Source organism: Mus caroli, unplaced genomic scaffold (genome assembly GCF_978045245.1).
Source record: "Mus caroli unplaced genomic scaffold, Mus_caroli_1 scaffold_9, whole genome shotgun sequence".
NCBI lineage: Eukaryota > Metazoa > Chordata > Mammalia > Rodentia > Muridae > Mus > Mus caroli.
The window spans coordinates 98,745,418-98,770,782 of NW_028227264.1; the positions used below are offsets into that span (position 1 = coordinate 98,745,418).

At 43.3% G+C, this 25,365-nt stretch overlaps 1 protein-coding gene across 3 annotated transcripts in view; it reads left to right on the forward strand.

Moving 5' to 3' along the window:
• The window catches only part of Poc1b (POC1 centriolar protein B), a 99,253-nt gene that overhangs the window by 54,547 nt on the left and 19,341 nt on the right, over positions 1 to 25,365 (forward strand). For all 3 annotated transcript variants that reach the window (XM_021174527.2, XM_021174528.3, XM_085843118.1), the window contains one exon: positions 5,421 to 5,501. In XM_021174527.2, coding sequence (XP_021030186.1) covers positions 5,421 to 5,501 — 81 coding nt within the window. The remainder of the gene's footprint in view (positions 1 to 5,420; positions 5,502 to 25,365) is intronic.

The window sequence follows — 25,365 nt, forward strand, 5'->3', positions numbered from 1 at the left end:
TGTTTTAAAAATGAAACTCACAATAAAGCAAAGTATAATGGTTTTTGTACAGAGCATATTTTAACATTATAAAAAATAATTGGATATCAAGTTATTTTTAAAGTCTTCATGTTAGTGACTATAGATCCCTTGAAGAAAGAAAAAAGTGCTTAATTTAAAACTAAAACTGTCACACAGATGTGATTTAGATTAGACAAGAAATACTGTGCTCACTTATGAGAAATTATACTTTAAAATAATTCTCTTTCAAAGCTTTAGGAAGGTGCACTTCAATTAAAACGGAAAACATTCTGTGTTCAGAATTTTTTAAAAATATAAAATTATTTCTTTTTAACAATAGAATTGAAGTAATTTCTCTTCTTTGTGCAGTAGCTATGAGTGTTGGGTTTTTGAGATTAGAGCAGTATAGACTCCCTATGATTTATATCTTATTATGTTTTCTTAACCTTCGGCGTGGAATTGTTTGGCCTTTGCAAAGGCCACTGGCTTGCTAGCGTTAACTGTCTTATTTGTATGAAAGAACAAAACCCATTAGAGTCTCAGATCTCTGCTACTGCCAACCAGATGTAGAAATTACTAATCCTTACATGAATAGAGGAATGGCAGCCAGATTGTTCTGCAAATCCACCAGAGGAAGCTACGAGAAAAAGACATGGAACATAGAAGCCTCGCTATGTGAACACCCCTCTGTGTCCCCTCCTTGTTCTGCGGACAGATGTATTGCTGAAGCCCTCCATCCTCATTACAGTTAAGGAAAGAACACTGTCTTTCCATGTTGTTGGGAAGGCCAAGTTTTCACACTAGGGATGTCTTCCCCTAGCCTATTTGAATTAAGAGTAGTTTATGTCAACTTCCTCAGCAGGCCACAAGAGAGAGCTTCACCATACTGTTCCAGGAAAAAAAAAAAAATGCTTTCCCTTCAAAGGGTATTCACATGACATTTGAATGGCGCTGCCCTATGTAGTCCAGTCCACTTCTCATTTGCATATTTGGAAGGTGTCGTGGTTTGAATATGCTTGGCCCAGGGAATGGCACTATTTGGAGGTGTGGCCTTGTTGGTAGGTATAGCCTTGTTGGAGGATGTGTGTCACTGTGAGGTGGGCTTTTTTTTTTTTTTTTTTTGGTTTTTCGAGACAGGGTTTCTCTGTATAGCCCTGTAGGCCATCCTCCTAGCTGCCTGTGAGCAGCAGTCTTCTGTTTGCTTTTATTTATTTTATGTATATGAGTGCTCTATCTGTATGTACACCTGCATGTCAGAAGAGGCCATTGGATCCCATTATAGATGGCTCTGAGCCACCATGTGGAATTGAACTCAGGACCTCTGGAAGAGCAGTCAGCTTTTAACTGCTGAACCATCTCTCTAGCCCCCTCCTGGTTTGTCTTTGGAACAATATATAGCACTCTCAGCTCCTCCTACACTATGCCTGCCTGGATGCTGCCATACTTCTACCTTGATGATAATGGACTGAACATCAGAACCAGTAAGCCAGCCGCAGTTAAACATTGTCCTTTATAAGAGTTGCCTTGGTCATGGTAAAATCCTAACCAAGACAGTGGAGAACCCAGGAAGCCTCCTAAGGGATCATGATAGATCCTCGTGAGACTAGGGGGTCAGATAGTTGTTCTAGCCTTACAGAATATTAGCAGGGAAAGCAGTTAAGTCAAAATCATTAATGAAATAGTTCTCTTGATTGCCTTCAACTTCAGAATGGCCACTTGAATAGCAACATCATCTGTAGGCTACATATGAAATTCTATATTACTTAGCAGGACAGAACAATCTTTTTATATAACTAAATATTTTATAGTAGCCTGACCATAATTCATTGGTGAAAATTCTGTCATGATGAGTAGAAATCTTCAAATCTGAGACCATGGTTTACCTTAATCTGCTAATAAGGTTAAAAACATTACCATTGAGAGTGAAAATAGGATTTCCTGTCTACCAATTCTATATTTTAATTCTAGCTGAACTGTATACATAATTGTTTTGAGGCACTTACATGACACTAGTAATAATAATAATAAGAACACATAAGCCTGTACGGTATTTTTCCATGACTTCCATTGAAAGTCAGTAATGTTTTTATCCACATAAAAATTCAGGTCAGTGTATCGAAAGATGGCCTAGTCGGCCATCAATGGAAAGAGAGGCCCATTGGACTTGCAAACTTTATATGCCCCAATATAGGGGAATGCCAGGGCCAAAAGAATGGGAATGGGTGGGTAGGGAAGTGGGGGGCGCTATGGGGGACTTTTGGGATAGCATTGGAAATGTAATTGAGGAAAATATGTAATAAAAATATTAAAAATCAAAAAAAAAAATTCAGGTCAGTAGATTCGGTTGCTAGTAGCTGGCAGTGCCCAAGCTGCAGCCCTGGCACCGTGGCTCATTGTGCAGCTCGGCCCATCTATTGCAGTGCTTCGGTTTAATAAGAGTTCAAATCTGGTTCTGTCAGCAGACACTGAGGTCCCAACTTTAAGGGCTCGTTCCCTGCCCTTCGGGAACGTGCAGTCTAGGGAAACATTACAGACTATGTTAGTATGCGAGTTCTTGAGCTCCTCGGTGATGTAGACCCTTAGGTCGGGAGCGGGGTTACCTTCAAGATTCTATACAGCCTTCTCCTCATTCATCACTCTCCATTGCCCCCCTGTTCAGGTACGGAGAGCCCAACTCTCAATCCGTTCCATTTCAAGGCCACTTGGTTTATGAGGCAGCAATTGTTCTTCAGTGTAATAAAACACTATTAGTTAAATAAATTCCAAACTTGTAGGAAGTCAACGATTTTCTACAGGAGGGGCCTATTCTTTCCTCGGTTAGGACTTAAACTTTCAGAGCAGTTTCTGTTTCAGGAGCAAAGCAAAGTTGATGAGCTTCTTTATACCTGCACTAGGTGGCGCTAGAGAAAAGACTACCGTGGCTCTCTGGCCCCTCACCTAAGACTAAAAGGCATAAAGTAGGCCCGTGTACCTCCTCTTCACAGGGACGGAGGGAGGAGGAGGTGTTGGTTTTCTGCTGGAAAACCGCTGGAAGGAAGAAGTGTTGGCCAACTGGGCCAACTGTCCTCCATCATTCTCGTACACAAATCTATCCCCCCGCCCCTTTACTGTGTCTTGGAGCGGGCACCTCCACTGTCACACAGTGGGCTGAATAATTATCAGATGTATTTCTAAAACGACAGCTAGAGGACTGAGCATGGTGGCACGTGTGCCTGTGATTCCAACACTCGGGAATCACAGGGAAGAGGACCTAGAGTGAGGCCACCTTGTGGTGCATAGCCATGACGAGATGGACCCCCAACGCAAAACCAGGCCAGCAAGCTATCTCAGCAGTTAAAGAGAGGCATCTGCAGCCCGGCCTGCCAACCTGAGTCCACTCCCCGGGATCCACGAGGTAGAAAGAAAGAGTCCAAATCTCACAGATTGTCCTTCAACCTCCACACGTGTGCCATGGTGCAGTCCCATGTATAAGTGTGCACACACTCACATGTACAAATATCTACATCTAGTAACCATCACTACAGCGCCGCCCCCTCAAGCCTGAGTGCTTTAAATCCAGCAGTGATCGGCACTTCTTGCCTGGGGCTCAGCCCACAGTTAGAACAATGTCCAGTGTCTCCCCCACTGGGTCTCTCTCTTTAGAGAGATGGGTCTCTCTAAAGCACTTAGACTCCAGCCTCGTAGTTTTCCCAGATTTCTTTGTAATTTGGCCTTTGTCAACTGCTCATTTGCACCATGGCTCTGCTCAGCCAGTTTGGAGGAAGGCTGGGGGGGTTGGGGGGGGCAGGGGGGGACATGGACTCTTTTAGCTCACCCTGTCTCTGGGACTTGTTTTCTAAAGTATATTTTGTTTTTATTTTGGTGTTGAGCAGTTGTGTCAAGCTGTGTTTCCTTTCTAAGTCCTTTGTCACTGAGCAGTCAGCTTGAGTTTTCTTCTGACCCTGAGTGTACCGAGTGCGGTCCTGCCGTCTGGCTTCTCTTTGGCTCTCTCCTTTGAACTGAGAACAATTGTGTTTTCTTTGGTTTGCCTTGGGGCCTTTGAATTTAGAAGTAACTCCTCTTGGAGGTGCTCATCGATCCAGGAACCCGGTCCCCTTTCCCTGCAATTTTACTGCATACGTATTTTCAAATCTACAATTAAATACTCTTTAGCTTTGAATGGTCAGAAAGTCTTGGGTAAATGGGGTTGTATTGAGTATGTTTTCCTATAACTTGCCTTTTTATTTCGTATAAAAACCCTGAGATGTGTTTATAACGTGAACTGACACATTTATATGGTGTACGGAGCCGTGTTGTGTCTCGGTGGCTTTACCTCGCAGGCAGTCTCTGCAGTTACAAAGCACCGTGCACGCTGCTGACGGTATGGAGACAGAGCACTCCGGTGTTAGCAATGGTGCTTCTTGCCGTTTTCACGGCTGCAGAGCACCTCTGAGGGTTTCGATTCTGAGATTTGTTTTTCCATGGGATTTCTGTTTTCTACGTTTCCGTGTATAAGCTTGTGTACAGATGTTAGATATTCCGCCCTTCCGGTATTCAACATCATAATGATCCTCACGGTGACACAGCTCTCCCGCAGCAGCTGTGATCAATCACAGGCTCATTCCCCCTTGCTTGCAGCTTTTGCTTTTCCGGGTTTTCAGATGCTGTTCTCCACCTCTGGTTGGAATAATAACCGTAAATTTTTTGTTCTTGCTGGTTTTACCGTTTGATCATCACGTTTGCGTTCTACTTATCTCCTGCCGACCCTTGCTAGCCGGGATCCGTGGACCTAGCCAGTTTTTAAAACGGTCCATCATCCTTGTCTAGAGACAGATGCCATTGAATCTTATGGTGTTTGTTTCCCACCCACACCTTGTCCTGCTTCCAAACCATCCACAGTACAACTTTCTGTTTACTTGAAACTTTCAAGTCAATGAAACTATCCATATTTTAACGTCATGTTGAAATACACTTGGGTCTGTGTGTTGAGTGGGACTAGCAGTGTTCTTTGGTTCTCTTAGTGAGGCTGAGGACTCAGAAGTGGGTTCTGTTTAGTTCTCCAGTGGTAATCACTGAGTTTTTAAATGAAACTTTATTATCTCCTCTCTGATTCATACATCTTAACATTGTATTTCTTTTTCTTGTTTTAATGTACTGGCTAGGATATTTTCTGCATCTCTCGAGGTGGGTCTTTCTATTTTAATATCCTCTGTAGGTGAATTGCATTGCTTTTAGAATGTGAAAATGGCCATTTCTTGCTTAACTTCAACATTGTCAATAGTGTGTAGGTAGGTTTAGTGAAATCATAGTTTGCCAATATCTGTGCCCTTATCAATGAGTATATGCTTTATTTTTAGAATAAATTATAAATACTTCTCTTTTTTTAGTATTGGTCCTTATGACAGAGGATGTCACGTTGACTTATTCATGTGTGCACACAGATTAATCCCAAGCGTGAGGTGATGGATTTGCAGAGCTCTTCTCCCCCCGTGGTGGATGTCCTTTCTTTCGATTCAACCACAGTAAGTTGTCTTTCTCTAACTTAAGCAGTGCTGCACCATTTATCACAGTCTATTTCCTTACAAAGTGAAAGAATCGGGGATAAAGCGTGAGCTCGGTGACCTAACCTTTCAGCACAGCAAGGTTGTATACAAAGTCATTTCTAAGTTTCTAAATTACCACCAGGGGGAGCAGCAACCATTTCCAGAACAGTTTTACCTTGGAAGATCTTAAACTCAGTCGAACTCACCCTCCCTGCACCCTCCCCCGGCCCCCCTTGTTTCCTGCTCACTCCCCTCTGCCCCCCTATTTCCTGCCCCCCCATCTCCCTGCCTCCTGCTACCTGTTCCCTGCTCCCTTGTCCCCCATCCTCTGCCCCCATCCCCTGCTCCCTGTCCTGGGGTGCTACCCTGCTGTCATAGAGAAGACTGTACTGCCCTAAGAATGGCAGTTCCTCTGCTTTGTCTATGTTACTCTCTTGATGGATTATCCAGAAATAAAGTATCTCTACTACTTACAATTTTGTTTATAAAAATTATCTGTATATGTTGCGTATCTGAAGGCTTCAGAGACAGTTTGAGCCATCTACCTTCTGTGTCTGCCCTCTCTTCTACACAAATCACAGTAACCCTGCTGATTAGCACAAGCCCTGCTCTGAGAACAGGAAGAACAGTGTTGCCTGTGACTACACTGACACTACGCTGTCCATTTAGTTCAGTATTGTGGGTAAAATTTTAAAGAAACACAGTCTGACATATAGACTCAAGTAGATGCTAAGAAGCGAATCTAGCGCAAGGGAGTTCTGACTGTACCCAGGAAGTACTACAGTTCTACAGCTATGAAGTGTCCTCTCAGAGTTAGTACCAGTAGAGAATGTTCTTCTCTGAGAAGATGCAGCAACAGGAGCCACATAGTAGCAAGCAGGCCCTCATTGTGAAGGGAAGGCAGGAGTCTGTGGTGGAGCTGATCTGTGCACTTACCGTGCTCACATCTACAAACCATCAGCATTTCTGCACGGATGAGTGACTTGTCCAATTAAATTTATCTAACTAAACATTAGCTAGCTATCTAAAACTTGGCACAGTGCTCTCCCTATAGTTAGTCTTCAATGAATTTGACACACCCCATGCCTCTGACCTTATATGTTCCAGTGAGCTGATTTTGTATTCTGTAGATAACGTAGCTTGGAAAGTCACCAGCAAGCTCAACCTTAGTGCTCCTGACCTAGAAACTATCTCAGAGTTTTCGTTCTCTTTTTGAGACACACTCTCTCTAGCCGGGCGTGGTGGCGCACGCCTTTAATCCCAGCACTCGGGAGGCAGAGGCAGGCGGATTTCTGAGTTTGAGGCCAGCCTGGTCTACAAAGTGAGTGCCAGGACAGCCAGGGCTACACAGAGAAACCCTGTCTCGAAAAACCAAAAAAAAAAAAAAAAAAAAAAAAAAAAGAGACACACTCTCCCTCCTGGTACCCTTTAAGCTTTGCAAAGACTCATGACTTGGGGCTAGAGAGATGGCTCATCAGTTAAGAGCACTGGCTGCTCTTCCAGAGGTCCTGAGTTCAATTCCCAGCAACTAACGTGGTGACTCACAACCATCTGTAATGGGATTGATGCCCTCTTCTGGTGTGTCTGAAGAGAGCAACAGTGTACTCACATTTAAAAATCAAAAAACAAAGAAACCAAGTTTGCTCTGAAGGTGGGCCTGTCACCAGCTAGAACAAAGGGTACTTATCCCTTGACGGTAACCCAGAAGAACCAGAACCAGCTAGTTTATGTGGTATTTGTGGAACTGTGATGAAGGAGTGTCATCCACAAGAGGGGAGCACTAGCCTGAGTAATGTGAAACTGCCTTTATGTAACAAAGCAGTTGAACACCAGTGACTTCACTTTAGAGTAGCAAAGCCAAACACCGTGGCACATTCTAATTTAGAATTCAGGAGTCAGGGGCAGGAGGGTTTTGAGTTTGAGGCTAGCATGAATTATATAGTGAGCTTTTTTGGGGGGTGTGTGGCTTTTTAAAGACTCTTTTCTTTAGGATTTTGGTTTGAGACTTAATATTTTCATAGAAATCGACCATGGTTCTTTTTTTTTTTTTAAGATTTTATTTATTATATGTAAGTACACTTTAGCTGTCTTCAGACACTCCAGAAGAGGGCGCCAGATCTCGTTACGGATGGTTGTGAGCCACCATGTGGTTGCTGGGATTTGAACTCCGGACCTTCGGAAGAGCAGTCCGGTGCTCTTACCCACTGAGCCATCTCACCAGAGCCATCTCACCAGCCCCTAGACCAGTGGTTCTGCCACCAGATTATATATATATTATTATATATGATTATTATATATGAAAGGCAAAGGGCTGGGAGTGTGTGCCTGTAACAGTTTGGCTAGCACATAGAAGTTACACTAAGGTGAGTCTTAGCTATCCTCTAGTGTCTCACTATAGAGGAGAAATTAAGGCATACAAAGTAACTGTTGGTATCTTTGTGGCTTGTACTTCTGTCTCTAATGCCTGACAGAAATTTTGATATAATATTTGGGTAACAAAATCAGTTGTAAGCCGGGCATGGTGGCACATGCCTTTAATCCCAGCACTTGGGAGATAGAGGCAGGTGGATTTCTGAGTTTGAGGCCAGCCTGGTCTACAAAGTAAGTTCCAGGACAGCCAGGGCTATACAGAGAGACCCTGTCTCGAAAAAACCAAACCAAACCAACCAAACAAACAAACAAAAACAAAAAAATGAGTTATTACCAGTCTGTGTTTTTAAAGCTTGGTTGTACCCACCCCCAAATGATTCTCTGCAAAAGTATTGGCTATCATGTAGTCATGGTTTTAGAATGTTTATCACCTCAAATGCCTTAATCTTTATTTTGGTTATAATCAAGTCACATATATAGGGTTGGGTTTTTTGTTTTTGTTTGCTTGGTTAGGGTTTTTTTTGTTGTTGTTGTTGTTTTTTTTGGGGGGTGGCTTTTTAAAGACTCGTTTCTTTAGGATTTTGGTTTAGTCTTAATATTTTCATAGAAATAGACCATGGTTCTGCCACCAGATTTTGAATCAGAGATGGCTAGGATATAGCTCAGCAGTTGAGGTTTGGCTAGCATGCTTGAAAGAAACCCGAGTTCCATTGCTAACATGTGCACTTATACATAGGCATTTAGCATTTGCCATCTATGATGTGGCTACACAGGGTGGGGTATTTCAGATTCTCTTTGCCACTCTCCTCAAATAGGAATATAATGAAGGAGTTTGTTGGTACTGAAGAGATGGCACTGTCGATAAAGTGTGTACCATGTGAAGAGGAGGATCTTAATTCCCAAAAACTGTGTATAAAGCTGGGTTTGGTGGGGAGAGCCAGTAATCCAAGCTGAGGAGAGCCCAGATATGAGGGTTCTTAGGGCTCACTGACCAGACGGTCTTGCCTGGTTAGCAAGTTCCAGGCTAGTCAGAGACCTAATCTCAAAAAACAAAGTGGATGGCTTCCCAGAATGACACCTGAATTCAACCTCTGGTTTCTACGTTTACCTACATACTGCCACCTACAGGCATATACACTACCACCCCATCCCCCCTCTTCACCACCCCACATACACACACACACACACACACACACACACACACACAAAGTAACCTGTTACCTTCAGGTAAATTGTAGTCTTAAAGTTTTTTGACGGTTTGGGGTTTTTGTTATTGTTGTTGTTTGGGGGGGGGGGGTTGGTTTTTTGTTTTTTGAGATAGGGCTTTTCTGTATAGCTCTAGGCTGCCCTGGAACTCTCTCTATAGACCAGGCTGGCCTCTAACTCAGAAACCCCTCTGCGTCTGCCTCATAAGTGCTGGGATTAAAGGCATGCGCCACCACCCACAACTTAGCCTACTGTATTCATTTTATTATTTGTCCTACAAGTAGATGAAGAAACTGAACTCTCACCGTTGTTCCGTGGATTGCTAAGACTCTGGATTCCTTATCTCTATCTTGAGCACAATGCATAGAGCAAATATAATTATGCCTTTCTTTAGAGTTAGAGACAGCATTCAGGTCAAATTAATTATTTATAATAAACTGAGACTTTCAAGGTACATTATAGGGGGAAAAAAATCCCAGAATGTGCAGTTCTTTAAACCATTAGCCAAAATAAAGACAGGCTGCCCAGAGAAGCACTGCAAGCTGTTCCGATGAGAAGGCCCAGCAGCACCCACCCTGGGCAGGGGAAGGAAGATAGCAGTGAAGGGAACACGTCAGCTGGAGAGTTCCCCTCATGTCCGGTATGGGGAATTGTCACAGAAATGTTGGTGAGGGCAGTGTTCCCAAAGAGATGATCAGTCACCTGGAGAAGGCAATAGAAGACTTTTCCAAGAGAAATCATCCCTTAGCCTGAGGAGAGATAGGTAGGATTTGTTATTATAGTTTGTTTGTTTGTTTGTGTGTTTTCAAACTGGAATATTTCAGGTAAGAAAGCAAGTATGCTCCTTTAAAATTTTTGAAAATGTGCACCATGATAATAAAATGCACAGTAATCTACTTCTGATCCCTCTCCTCCTTGCATCCTGTCTCCCCACCCCCACCCCCATACTGTCTCTGCCTGGTTCCTCCCTCCCTGAGCTGGCTTGGAGATTGTCTTGCCTTAGCCTTTTTCCTTCACAGGTGGCACATGGGGTCTTTACGTTGCCTTACCAACAGGTGGCAGATATGACCGAATCCTGCCAGGCTTCGCTCTCATATGCATCCATGTCCCGCAATAAGTATTTCTTGAGGAGCTGCTCTGTGGTCATTCCCCATTCTCAGCTTTAAAGAAACGAAAAGGAAGCAATAAATTAAAACCTGTCCAGAAAAGCTCAATTCTACATCCCACTCAGAGAAACGGGGAAGTCTCAGTCAAAAACAGAGTCTTTTTTAGGATAGTGGATCAAAAACTCTACAAAAGTGCAGAAAAGCACTCTGGGAGAGGATGCAGGAGTGTGGTCAAGACACCTCTCACATGGTAGGTGCCGCCTGAGTAAGTGCCGCAGTGGCACTGGGGACAAGGACCTAGAAAACTAAGGAACTAAGGGCAGTGGTGACTTGACACAGGCAGGAGCAAGGGAGGGTCAGAGATGGCAGGCTTCTGAAGATATTTTGAAGGCAGAGCCAAGAGGATTTCCTGACAGACTGGATGTCAGCTGTGGGATTCCCTATCTCCTCTCCCAGGGGATAGTAAGGTGTAGCCCTGAATAATCTCAGGGCAGCTGGGAATATCTTCTGCCTCAACCTCATTTTGACAAAGAGCCAGGGACAGAAAAATAATGGTAGTTTTCTTGTCTTAGGTTCTGGAAGCAGGGGAAGGAAATTCTCTGCCTTTTCTATGACTTTGAGGAGTGCCCTGCTAAATGTCACTTAGAGTCACGTTTCTCAGCAGAGCACGCTTGGTTTCTCTTTTGCAAAAGATTTTTACATCAGCCTATTTGAGGGAAGAGAGCAGTTGCCCACTTTCATGGACCATATGGTACATACTACCTATAAAGCAATGTTGTGTTGACACATCTGCCGACACAGGGAGAGTAGACTTGCAGACAGAATATTTCCACGGGTGTTGTGGCAACAGTACATCCTGGTTACTAGACAACATTGTGTAACTAGTTCAGAGTTATTTCAGTTCCTAACTGCTTATGTAAGCAAAGATTTGGAAGGACTTATTTGAAAAAACAGTGTCTGCAAATTCAAATGTCCCTCAGCCAAAATGTACAACTTAGACAGCTTTAGATGCACGTGCAGGCTGGAGGGCATGTTAAGACCACTGGTTTCTCTTCCAAAGTACCCGGGTTCAATTCCCAGCACCCACATTGACCACCAACCACCATCTGTAACTCCCGTTCCAGGGCACCCACCCTCTTCTGCATGCAGCATAAACGTCCACACAGATAATATAAATAGTTTTTAAGAATCATGCAAGAGCACCTGTAAGTCACGGGGCGCTGGCACCCAGCCTTCTTTCCCTCTCCCTGTTCTAACTTCCCAGGCTTACTCACGGGCGTCATTTGGAGAAGGTCAGGTTCTCTTTAAGGTTTTTAAACTTTGCTACAGCGAATAAGGCTGCATTTGATTTGTAAGTTTAGCACATATGATTTCTAAAAACCAAATATGTTGTTGGCTTACAGTAAACGGAGAGGTTGGTGTGTTTTCAAGCACTGTTTGGGTGGCTCTGCAGTGTCTGTCTGGGTGGCTCTGCAGTGTCTGTCTGGGTGGCTCTATGGTGTCTGTCTGGGTGGCTCTGCAGTGTCTGTCTGGGTGCTCTGCAGTGTCTGTCTGGGTGCTCTGAAGTGTCTGTCTGGGTGCTCCGAGGTGTCTGTCTGGGTGCTCTACAGTATCTGTCTGGGTGCTTTGCAGTGTCTGTCTGGGTGCTCTGAGGTGTCTGTCTGGGTGCTCTGCAGTGTCTGTCTGGGTGCTCTGCAGTATCTGTCTGGGTGTTCTGAGGTGTCTGTCTGGGTGGCTCTGCGGTATCTGTCTTGCTCCTGCACTGTATCTCCACCCACCTCCTTCAGGGTAGGAAACATGTTTTCTTTTTTCCAGATACAGTCTTTAAAACAGAAGAAACAGAGATGGGGAAATTTTCCTGACCCCTTAGGTCTGTGCCCTTAAAGCACCGCACTGCCTCCTGTTACAGAAACTGCTAAAGCTTCAATGCAGAACTGGCCCTTCCCCTGTCCTCTTTGAAACTGACTTTTAAAGCAGCATCAACAGAAATGTTTGGTGTGTTAAAGGAGCATGGCTTCTTTCTGTGCGTGGAGCTCCCATTATCTTTTGTTCAATTTCTCTCTGTGAAGGAAAATGGTGTAGGCCAAGAGCGCCATTTCCCACCTACAGTAATCTGCTCTGCGGTAAAAATCATGACAGGAAGTCTAAGTTATGCGATTGAGGTGTATTTCCCTCCCCCCTAAAATTGCTAATTTGAGCTTCTTTATCTTTCAAAGTCACAGGGAAGGAAAATTCATTTAATCTACCAAAAACTGTATACAAATCAAATTTTTATAAATTGTCCTTGTTAGCAAGTACTTTGTTCTGTTTCTTTACTACTGTGACAAGAGAGGTTTCTTTTTCTCTGTTAAATGTATCTTTTAAAACAGGAAACTCTACAAAAGAATTCCTTGTAATATGCAATTGGCTGCCTAACAAAGTAAATAGATGTTGCAAATCCCTTTAGAAAGTGCGCACATTTCTGGGTACTGCGGGTGTGGAAGCTGCAGATCTTATTTCTGCCTCTAACTTCCTGCTGTACTATGTTTCTAAACTGTGCCTCTGCCCCAGAGACACCACCAGCCTCCTCTCTGGCCGGGAATCCAAGCTGCGTCCCCAGTTCCCACAGCTGAGGCGAAGGCATGCGGAAAATGCCCGCCGTGCTCAGCCCACACATCCAGTGACAACTGGTTCCTTCCTCTTCCTGTGGAAAAGCAACATCCTCTGAGATGAGAGCACATGCACCCTGAGGAATGCAAGGGCAGCAGCGAGCTTTCACACAGGAAATTAATTACTCAGGGGCAGCACTCCGAAAATGCTTGTCTCCTGGAGGATGTCAGCGTGAAGAGCTTCCTGGCCACCCAGAGGAGTTCGGGGCCATCTGCAGGGCTGTGCAATAAAGTGACATGACTTATTGCCCTCTGTGCTTGGTGCCCGTTAGAGTTTGAGTTTTGGAGTACTGCTTAGATAGAGGAGTTAGCCCTGATCCTTCTTTGACAATGAGCTCCATGGTGGGAGGGGGTGGCCTGCTAAAGTACACTTTTTGTCAGTCCTTAGATTCACAGTTAATGGTGCTTCCGAGAGATTTACAACCTTATTGTCTTGGCTACTGAGGCCAGCACTAGATCTTGCTTAGTTCTGGCTCTTGTCAGTTCCCTTCTTTTACTTTTGGAACAGTCAGACATCACAGAAGATCTCATATATGACACATACATCCTCAAACACAGAGAAAGAACAGTATTGCTGAACCAGGCAGCCAGTGCCAGGACTTAAACTTCAGACTGCTTTGATTTGACTTTTTTTTTTTTTTTTTTTTTTGGTTTTTCGAGACAGGGTTTCTCTGTGTAGCCCTGGCTGTCCTGGCACTCACTTTGTAGACCAGGCTGGCCTCGAACTCAGAAATCCGCCTGCCTCTGCCTCCTGAGTGCTGGGATTAAAGGCGTGCGCCACCACGCCCGGCTTTGATTTGACTTTTACATTTGACAAATATTTCAGAGTAATTTGATTTCTTTCTTTCTTTCTTTCTCTCTTTCTTTCTTTTTTATTCCGACGGCATTTTCGTTTTCTTCCCTGGAGATAACGATAAGACTAGGATTTTATATGTACTTTTAAGCTTTCTCCAAATCATTGCAGTTTTGGGTGGGTTTCTGTGGTTCTGGTAGTACAATTCTTTCCTTGTTTGTGTTAAGTTGAAGAGGAGCTGGAGAAGGAATGTCAGGCATTTCCTCTTCCTCTCCAACATGTCTTTTTAATGAACATTCCTCCTCTCTCCTTGGGAACACAGTGTTTTGCTTCACAGGGTCCCTCTGAATGTCTAGGATCTGAGAGCCGGTCTTTCCCTTTGTTCCCCAGCCTTAGAAAGGTTGTTAGTCGGTGGATTTGCTACCTCATCTTATTTCCAAACTTCTCTCACCTTTAAAGAAAACTTCTAAACCTCTATAGGGAGTTCCTCCTGTTAAAGCGAACATTCCAGCTAATGCTGCTCAGCTAGACCCTAAATGATACATAGTGAGTCACCCTAAAGGATGACCAGGATGTAAATACAAAGGTCTCTATAAAGTGTGCTTATCCCAGCATTGTTTGTAACAAAACCAGCAAGAAAAGAAGATAAAACAAGTGCCCTTTAAAGTTATTTGTTACATAGAAGGGTGGTATGTCAGTAGATGGAATGTTACGTGGAATCCTGTGTTTAATCACAACTAAATGCAGGGTAATGCAGTGTGATTCTCTACTGGATCCTGATCATGTAGAAACTCTTTCTCCGGAACATTACTACAGCATCTGATTGACGACGGCTTGTCTTACTTGAGGAGTAGGTTCAACCTCACCACCAAGAGGAGAAAATTGACAAATATTCAACGGAGACTGAATTTTAGATGAGAATACCAATGCTAAGTTTGCTGGTTTTCCTAGTAATGCCATCGTTATGTCGGGGATGGCCTTTTCCTTGGAACACAGTATTGTAATAATCCAGGCAAACATGCACAGTGCCAGCAACTTGTCAGAGATTTGGTGTAGATGGAGAACTAGATGACAACTGTAACAGAATTACAGAATCAATGTTATTATTAGAATTGTTGTTGTTCTGTTGTTTTTATAGCAACATTTCTCTAATTTGAAACTGTTCGAAAATAAAGTTTAAGGAACAAAACTTAATATTTTTTCTATGTCACAGTGAAAATCCGCTAAATACCATATAAAAAGAATTTGTAGAGCTGGGCATGGTGGCGCACACCTTTAATCCCAGCACTCAGGAGGCAGAGGCAGGCGGATTTCTGAGTTCGAGGCCAGCCTGGTCTACAAAGTGAGTTCCAGGACAGTCAGAGCTATACAGAGAAACCCTGTCTCGAGAAAAAAAAAAAAAAAAGAATTTGTGTGTGTGTGTGTGTGTAATTTTAAGTTTGTAATAGGAAAAAGTGTGTTTATCCATTGAATAAAATTCCCTCTCTGAGCCTTCGTACATCATAGTCTAACCTCATTGGTGTAATTTGCCCAAGTCCATCTGGTCATCAGATAATGAAGCGAGTTTGATCTCTACTTGACATTGTAATGTGCGCTTTTAGTTATGTGTAATGTTTGCTTCTACAACAGCAAATTTTCTATGAAGAATAAATGAAACTTGAAAAACTTAGAAGGCAAGACAAATGTGCTGTATCTTTCCAGAAACAGATATTGTTCACCCGTTGATGTAGAGTCTTCCAGGCAGAGCCTGGGATTATTAGAATCCAGAATCCTGGAGAAGAGACCTGTTCCTCCAGGCTCAGGGGCAGGGGGAGCAAGTCTCCACTCCATCCACCTGCCGTCTCCATCTCCTGGTTTCCCTTTGCAAAGCCTAAAGGGGACTCTGCTGTCAGGAGATACCGTGACGTGCAGAAGTGCCAGTCTGCTTCACAGCACAGTTCCGAACATGGATATGCTTCCAAGAAATCCTATCTATGCCATATGAGGGGCTGTTGGACCAGAGGATAGGGCCTTTTAAACAGAGCATCTGAACATTAATTTCACTCTGAAACATGTATACAAATATTTGGTCTCTGTAGTAATATCTAAGATGTCCTGGAAAGATGTCTCAGTAGTTAGGAGAAAGCCAGAGTTCAGTTCCCAGCGCACACATCTTCCCTCCAAACTCTCTCATGTACCCCTCCCTACTGCCTTTCAAATCCATGTCCTCTTGTACTGTTATCCCATGCGTGTATGTGTACACATATGTCCCTAATCTCACCTACTCAGTCCATGCCACAGTACTTAGATGTGGGTTTTCGGGGCTGCCCTTTGACCCTAGATGCCTAGTTGGTGTGCTTTTTCTTGCAGACCACTCTCGCATTCTCAGCATCCTTCAGCTGGCGCTTTGTGTCAGATTGGGGCCTTGTGGACTTCTTCCTGTCCACTTTGACATGTCCCTGTTCAGCCTACCTGTGGGCAGTCGTGCTGGTGTGACTTCCTGGGTGTAGCTCCTGACATTACTAGGGAATGCCGTCTCACAGCAAACTCCATTACATTTCTGTGTTGGAGGGCAGAACGTGCACATGGGAATATGGACGCTGAGTCGGAGGATACCTAGTGGGAGACAGTTCTCTTTTCCCACCCTGTGCCTTCTGGGACTCAGGGAAATTCAGGCTGTCAGGCTTGGTGGCAAGTGCCTTTACCTGCTGAGCCAACCTCCCAGCCTTTTGTTTATTTCTGATTATTAGAAAATTGTAAAGCATTAGCAGGTTTGATAAACAGGAAGTATTACCAAGTTAATTTCATTTTTTAGGGATTTCTCTAGTTCCTCTATGCTTTTCAGCCTGTCTTTTGTCTAGATTTTGTGTATACATTTTGTATAGACTTCTCATTTGCCTATCGTTTTGGTCATTTAGAAATTGAACTGTAAGTTATTTTAATTGAAAGGGCTGACCTTTTGGTGGAAGCTACAAATAAGTTTCCCTCATTTATCATTTTTGCCCTAACTCTTGATAGCTGTGTTGACATTTAGAAAAATTATTCTTCTGTCTTTAACATTTGTTTTAATTCTTTACAAAACTCCCTCAGAAACTCCAAAACTATATCTCTAGGTATTCTTTTTAAAGTGTTATTTCTAGCAGTAAGTTTTTGTTGTTAAAGATTCGTTTAGTTGTCAGTTGCAGATTGATAACTAAAGCATGTGCTCAGTCCACGTTGTCTCTTGCCTGTGTGATTCACTAAGACATGGCTTCCCTTTGTGGCCTCTGTTCCGTTTTATTTTTCTGTTTTCTCTTTACCAGTACCTTGTTAGTTGTTTGGCTTCAAAATGCCCTTTCTCCCTCTCTATCTATACAAACTTTAGGATTATTCAGCCAGTTCCCAGAAAACAGCCCACCAGAACACTCTGTGGCTGAGTGTTAGCTTATAAAAATAATTTGAGAATAATTGCTAACGCTGATAGCTTGTGTCACTCACTGAGGAGTGAGGTGACACAGGTGAGTATTTAACAGCTTTGCCGAGTCAGATATACAGGTATCCTCAGCGAATTCCTGTGGTCCCCATAAACACAGCCACCACTTCTCATGTACTGCTTAGCATTTTACCTCCTTGTCTAAGCATCACATAGATTCTCTCCTCGCACATCAGCCTGACAGAGGCTAGGCTGTTTGCCCAGCATTACACAACTAGGAGGTGTGGACGGCCAGCAATACCTGGTCTGGACCAAGTTCTAACTCTGAGTTCCTTGCTCCCCAAACATTTCAGACCCCGGCCACCTACCTTGTCACTTAGAATCCTAGTTTTAGTTTCCTTCCCCACATTGTTTAAACCACATCCATGCTTCACCACTGTAGTGGTGACTTAGTAAAAGGGAGGCTGACTTAGTAACTAGGTAGAAAAAGAAGGAAGGAAGGAAGGAAGGAAGGAAGGAAGGAAGGAAGGAAGGAAGGAAGGAAGGAGAGAGAAAATGTATTGAAGATTTCTGGCATAGTCACTGATGGGGAAAGAGGTCGTCGGGTTGCTGCTCATGGAGGCCACCTTGGATTTTACCCGTTGCCTGTACGCTCTTGCAGAATATGTAAATTCTTGTCGTATGCTGTCGTATGCTGTACTTGGGTGTCACACATCCTCATCATAAAGAACTGTGTATAAGATGCATGCATCTCTCTCTGGCATTGGAACATGTGACTGTGGCTTCCTGACCTGTCTTATAGTCCATCTGTCTCATAGCAACAAGAGCCCGCCTCCTTTCATTGTCACTGGTCCACTTGGCAGTCACCAACTCTCACATGTGTTCTTGAGGTGGGGTATTCTTTAGGGTTTGTTATTATTGTCGTTTCAGTGTTACAGATGTTCTCTGGGTACAGATGTTAATGCCTTTGTTGAGTAGATGTGAATATTGTATTAGTTTACAGCAATTTTCTTTTCATAAAGTGAATTGTATTTTCTGCTGACTTTCATTTTTTAACAGAGCTCTGTTTTCTTGATAAATATCCTTAGCTTATTGGGAGGAAAATCTTGTGAGCAAGCCCACTGTGTTTGGCGTGTGTCATCATTCCTACCATCATGAGGCACTCTTACGAAATGTAGCTGTTTGCAGAGTTTGTGCCATCTTTTCCACTGTGGCTCCTCAGAGCATAGTTCCTAGGGACTCTGACTCAGTTTCTCTCCAGCCTGGACTGCAGTTCTGTGTCTTCCAGTGTCCTTTCTTTGTCCCTATGGTGGAACAGTCACACTCTGTAAATCACTGAGTTCTGTTGTGACCTTTCTGGTCAGTAAAAGATGTCCTACTTTGTTGACTCTCTCAGGCTGACTATGTCACATCATTCACTCTAACTGTCATGTAGGCATTGGGTGATCTCGACTAAATGATACCCAAAATTTGGAAATATGTACTGGGGAATAATAATTTATAATATATTGAAGTCCTGTATAATTGAAATATTTTTTTATTTTTAATGGAACTACAAATTCATGATTAGGAAAAAGCAAAGAAAGCCGGGCGTGGTGGCGCACGCCTTTAATCCCAGCACTCGGGAGGCAGAGGCAGGCGGATTTCTGAGTTCGAGGCTAGCCTGGTCTACAAAGTGAGCTCCAGGACAGCCAGAGCTATAAAGAGAAACCCTGTCTCGAAAAAACCAAAAAAAAAAAAAAAAAAAAAAAAAGGAAAAAGCAAAGACAGTTGTGTGTGTGGAATATCAGCTGAAGAAGAATTTGTCTAAAAAATATATAGTCTTCCAGATTTGTGCTTTCAGAAAAATCTATGTTTGTTTGTACAGTTCAGTAAATACTGATTTTAATGCTATGTTAATTTTTTACGTGTGTGTGTGTGTGTGTGTGTGTGTGTGTGTGTGTGTGTGTGTGTGTGTGTGTGTAGGCAGAGGACAACTTGCAGGAATTTGCAGTCTTGGCGGCAAATACCAGTATTTTAAAGTTTATTTTGTTCTTTACATCAGGTGTTCTTACATTTTGGGCACTAATGAGTTGAGAGCTTCCTCCCATTCCTGTTCTGAGAAAAACAATCTCACTGGCACACAATTAAATTACATAAGTCCAGCCACACAAGATTTTGTCTAAAGAAAAAAAAATTTTTAATGTTTATGGGTGTTTTGCCTGCATATATGTTTGTGCCTGGTACCTGTGTGGCCAGCAGGGGGCATCAGATCCTCCGCAGCTGGAATTGGGATGGTTAGGAGCCACCACGAGTGCTGTGAACTGACCCTGAGTCTTAAGCAAGAGCAGCCAGCAGTGCTCTTGAACAACTGAACCATCTCTCCAGCCCCAGTCCAAACGTACTTTTTTTTTTTAAGATTTAATTATTAATCTAAGTACACTGTAGCTGTCTTCAACACTGTAGCTGTCTTCAGATGCACCAGAAGAGGGCGTCAGATCTCATTATGGATGGTTGTGAGCCACCATGTGGTTGCTGGGATTTGAACTCATAACCTTCAGAAGAGCAGTCAGTGCTCTTAACCGCTGAGCCATCTCTCCAGCCCCCAAACGTATTTTTTTTTTTTTTTTTTTTTTTTTGGTTTTTCGAGACAGGGTTTCTCTGTGTAGCCCTGGCTGTCCTGGAACTCACTTTGTAGACCAGGCTGGCCTTGAACTCGGAAATCCGCCTGCCTCTGCCTCCCGAGTGCTGGGATTAAAGGCGTGCGCCACCACGCCCGGCCCCAAACGTATTTTTAATGAAGCACATTTGCCTCATTGTTAGATTATAAGAAGTTGTTTTAATTTTAATCTCAAAGTCAGCCACAGCCCACTAGGATATATTTAAAACTTCTCATTTAGAGACTCATCATGTTTTCTCAGAAAAGCATTGTTACATTTGATTAAGTGCTAAGAGCTGTTCCTTTCTGATACTAAGTGTGACAGTTACTATTAGTTATTGATTAGTCAAAGGAAATGGCCTTACATCCAAGCTGTGAGCATGTGTGTGAATGTGCTCGGTGGTTTTTAGCGTTGGCTTCGGCGCTCCTTGCAGGCAGTTTTCTGGGCAACAGTGATGTTGTTTCTTCTGAACCTGTGCTTGGTACACTTAAGCGCGTGTATTATACCCCCCTGCTGTGACTTATTTTATATACAAAAGCACGAGTCTTTCTGTTCAGCTATCAACATATAATTTTCCTACACCATTTTCCTATAGGAAAACTGAATTTAGCAAGAATTTAAGCAATGATTTTTATTTAAGTTGGGCTGTTTTATTTGTACGCTTGTTGTTGTTATTAGAAGCGGAGTCTCAGTGTGTAGACTCGACTGCCTGGAGCTCACTGTGGTAAAGCAGGGTGAACGGGAACTCAGAGAGAACCACCTGCTTCTGCCTTCTAAGTGCTGAGATCAAAGGCAGGCACCACCACGCCTGCCTTATGCAATAGGGTTTCAATGACAAAAAGTCAGGTCCCACTAAAGTGCCCACCTCTTTCTCCTTCCTCTGCCCTCCTCTGGGCCTTTCTTCCCGCTAAGGCGGTGATTTGGATCTGACAGCAGTGACTGCCCTTTGCTTAGGTTAGTTTATTTGTTTGTCTTGGTTTTTGTTTGCTTGCTTTTCTGCTTCTCCTATGCACAGGAGAATCTGGAGCACCAGTAGGCTTTGCTAATGCCAGCCAGGCTGTGAGAATGAAAAAGTCAACATACAGCAAATCAAATGGACCTGTGGGCCTTTCTCTGCACACCCCAGCGGAGTGAACTGCAGCAGAGCTGGGCAATGCCTTGAGTGTTAACTAAAGATGAACTCGGTCTCCATGGTGCTTGGTTAACTTTAGGGCAGTGAACTCCGTGGTGTCGGTCAGCATCATGAAGGAAGGAGACTTAAGTCAGCAACTGACTCAGTGAGTCATATTCTGCTCACAAGAAACAAATGTGCCTGGGTCAGTGGAAGTTAGGAGACGGTGTGGGTTACAGTACTGAGCAAAAGCTACTGTGAAATGTTTCACGAGCAAACAGGAAACTGACCCTGGAGCATCAGCCGAACCAGTAGTGTTGGTGAGGTGAAAGCAGAGGCAGGTCTCCTGAGAGGCACTGGCCTGAGGTCTAAAGCCTTGTTCTCCAGATTGACCCCTGAGTAGTTTACCTGAGCACCCTGTAGGATCTTAATGAAGAGGCAGTCTCTGATCTCACCTCAGGTTGGGTTTGAGAAGTGCTTGTTGAAGCTTCAGTGGGAGATGGTTGGGAAGAGCAAGATACAGAAGCTAATGCAAAGACTGCCTGAGAGGAGGGCAGGGGAGAACAAAAGGGGGAAAAAGACTGGAGCCTAGAGATTGGGTAACTTAAGATGTTGTTATAAATAGCCGGGCGTGGTGGCACACGCCTTTAATCCCAGCACTCAGGAGGCAGAGGCAGGCGGATTTCTGAGTTCGAGGCCAGCCTGGTCTACAAAGTGAGTTCCAGGACAGCCAGAGCTATAAAGAGAAACCCTGTCTCAAAAAACAAAAAAGAAAACAAAAAAACAACAACAAAAAAAAGATGTTATAAACCCAGTCTGGAGAAGATCGTCGGGATCACCCATGCATTTTGTCCTTTGCAACTGGAAATTAATCTTCCTAGTGCCTGAACAAGGACAATAAACCCAGTTAGCATAAGTCAGTAATCCAGACAAAAATAGACTCTAACTGGAATAACCCATACTATTGGGGGTCAAGAGAATGGAATTCATTTCAGAGCTTTGTGATGTAATTGACAAGGTTTGGAATGGGTTGGAAGATCCAATTGTCAGTTATCATTTCCAGATTTCTAGATTGTAAAGTGATAAAATGACTCATGGAGGCAAGGGACCTTAAGTGGGATGTGTCTGGATCATTCAGTAATGTTAATAGATAGCAAGTGTACAAGATCACACATACATTCACTTAAAGGGAAGGGCAGTGTAGAAGTGATACTGTACAAATATTCTTCGTGTGGGTAGTAATGGAGCAGCAAGCAAGCTCAGAGAAGATTTCTAGAGAACACAGGGAAGAAGAAAGTTTAGTAACACAAATGATACAATGCCCCAAGGTAGCCAATACAGCCTCCCTGATCTGATACACTGTATACACGTGTGGCAATGCCACACTGTGCCCTCAAAACATGTACAAGTACTGTGTTAACTCAAATATGTACAGTCCATTAAAACTTTACATTTAGGGGCTGGTGAGATGGCTCAGTGGGTAAGAGCACCCGACTGCTCTTCCGAAGGTCCAGAGTTCAAATCCCAGCAACCACATGGTGGCTCACAACCATCTGTAACAAGATCTGACACCCTCTTCTGGTGCGTCTGAAGACAGCTACAGTGTACTTACATGTAATAAATAAATAAATCTTTTTTTAAAAAAAAAAAACTTTAAATTTAGAGCTGGGCCTTGAGACATTTAATGAAATAACAAAACACTAGAGGGAAGTATAGAAAACAGCAAATGGTGTCGGACAGCCCGGTGGGTAAGAATGACATTCCAAAAGAGCAGCAGTCAGCGCATCTGAAAACCCAGGAAAGAAGTCTCCCACAAACGCAGCAGAGATTATTGGTAACCCTTTGAAGCATTGTTTCGATGAAGTAATACAGAGAGAATCCACTATGAATGAAGTGGTCTGAAGAGTGAAGGAGGAGGGGAGGGGAGGTGTGAGCAGAAGGCACTCAGTCGTGAGTACCTATTCATTCGTTTGAATATGAATACTTACATAATGAATACATATTCACACATATGAAGCAGTGGACACACACAAAGGAAAGGCTAGTTCTAATGACGGATTCCTGAATTGCTGTGGGAGTAATTACAGAGAAGACAGTATGTCTGAGCATGAGGTGAGTGCGCAGGTGTGTACAAGCATGGCCCCTGAACAGCTAAACGGGTGACAGAAGAGTTAAATCAGAGACAGTATCTCTCTCGGAAGTCCCCAGTACTCAAGCTGAAGTTATAAGAATGTCTTTAATAACAACCAAAGGACCACAGTGTGCATGGTCAGCAGCTGCAAAGGCAAGGAGGCTTCAGAAGGAAATGGGTTCAGAGAACTGAGCAGCACCACTCGGCCACCGCATTTGGATTGAGCTGAGGATTGTAGATGAGGCCGGAAAGAGAAGATGATGTGTCAGTCAGTCGTCATGAGGCAATCATGAGTGCTTGAAGGGTCACTCTAGGTTATGAATATTCACCCGAGGAACCTGTGGAAGCTCTCTGCCAGGACCGTCAGAGCAGTTTTGAGCTTCAGAATAATCACCCGAGTAAGAAAGGCAAGCTGAGAGAGTGAGACCGTGGACATGGAGAATCAGGAGGTGATGGCAGCAGCAGCAGCAGCAATCCCAGCATGCACAGGAGCAAGCACCTGATACCCACCACACTGAATCATGAAGTGCTGAAGAGAAAATGGCGGAGCTTCGGAGGACAGGACTCGGATCTGCTACTTCTATGCACTAAGGCAAGAAGAAGCAGATTTGGAGCATGGAGCATCCAGTCTAGAAAGACAGTTATGAGAGTCTTACTGATCAGTCAAGTGGCAAGGCTCCCTCCCAAAAGGAGACCCTACCCTATACTACACCTTCATAATAGGGCGATGTGATATGATATGATTGTCAGTCATATCTCATTCACCAGAGGGTGTCATCACAAGACAGGGTTTTCAAATGTTACTGTCATTTAATAGATTGTTGAGCTGAAACGAGAAATAAAAAGTAGGCATTTGACAGTACTTTTGGGCAAAAGGAACATGCTTTGTGGTGGCAGACTTCCTCCTCAGAACTTCCTGCCCAGCCATCTGTGTGCATTCGTGTCTGCACGTGACTGAAAAGGGACGGCCATTCCCTTTAACACACGGCATCTGTGAAAAGACCTGAGTTCTATGTTTTATTAAAATGATATGTATTCCTGGGCTATTTTTCCTCATGGTTATTAAGAAGAAAAACTTTATGAAATCCATTATTTTTTTAATTTGTCTCAGTTTCCAGCAATAAAATAGCAAAAAGAGAAAACATCTATGCCTTTCACATACACACAAATGTATTACAATGCATTGCCTTAACGCCTTATGAAAATCCTGCTCTTTCTGAGACTTTTAGACTTTTCTTTTCAACTATTCTAAGTTACGTAATCTTTGCTTTGTTCTGTTCTGATTTTATTTTGTTTTCTTTTGTTTGGCGGGGGTGGAGGACCTTGTTTCTTTTTCCTTTCTTTTCTTTTTTCTTCTTTCCTTTTTGTTTTTGTTTTTGGTGGGGGTGGGGGGTTGTTTGTTTTGGTTTTGCTTTTGTTTGTGTTTTGTTTTTGAGACAGGGTTTCCCTGCATAGCCCTCGCAGTACTGGGACTCACTCTGTAGACCAGGATAGCCTTGAGCTCACAGAGATCTGCCCACCTCTGCCTCCAGAGTGCTGGGATTAAAGCTGTGTGCCACCACCACTGGCTACCATTTGTTGTTTCTTTAGACAGGTTTTTGCTAGTTCAGGTTGGCCTTCAACTACCTCTGTAGCCAGGCTCTCTTGAACTTAGAACAGTCTTCCTGTCTCAGTCTCCCAAGGGCTGGGATCCCAGGCCTGTACACCAGGCTCGCCTCAGGTGGGGATTTGAGCTGAGGTTAATACAGCTAATGACCTAATTTTTGATTGGTTCCCTTACTAGTGTTAGAAAATTATTTTTGTCTGCTAAAATAATGGGAATAGGATTTTTTTTTAAAGATTTATTTATTGATTATATATAAGTACACTGTAGCTGTCTTCAGACACTCCAGAAGAGGGAGTCAGATCTCTTTACAGATGGTTGTGAGCCACCATGTGGTTGCTGGGATTTGAACTCTGGACCTTCGGAAGAGCAGTCAGGTGCTCTTACCCACTGAGCCATCTCACCAGCCCGGGAATAGGATTTTTTAAAAGTGCTATCTATACTTCAAATTTATTATAGACTTTCTTTCATCTGACTGAAATTGAAAGCTTTTTTAATTACTCCATCACACAATCTCTTATTATTTTTTGACAGTTTCATACTTATATATAGTGTATGACAGTAACTCTCTCTCCCACATTCCCTGTTTTCCTTCCCTTGTTATCAACCCCATGCTCTTCCTGTGCTATATAATAATCCATTCCCAGACTCATGACGTAGTTGTGTTGTATGAACCATTTGATTTAACCAAAGTTATCTATGTGCACTGATATAATCCAGGGGAGTGTGGTGGGACCATCCTGGATACACTGTCGAAGCTAATGGCAGTAACTTCCCCTAAATCCATCCATTGGACATAGTGCATCCGTAAGGGTGAGCTCCCTGGATCCTTCAATAGTACATCA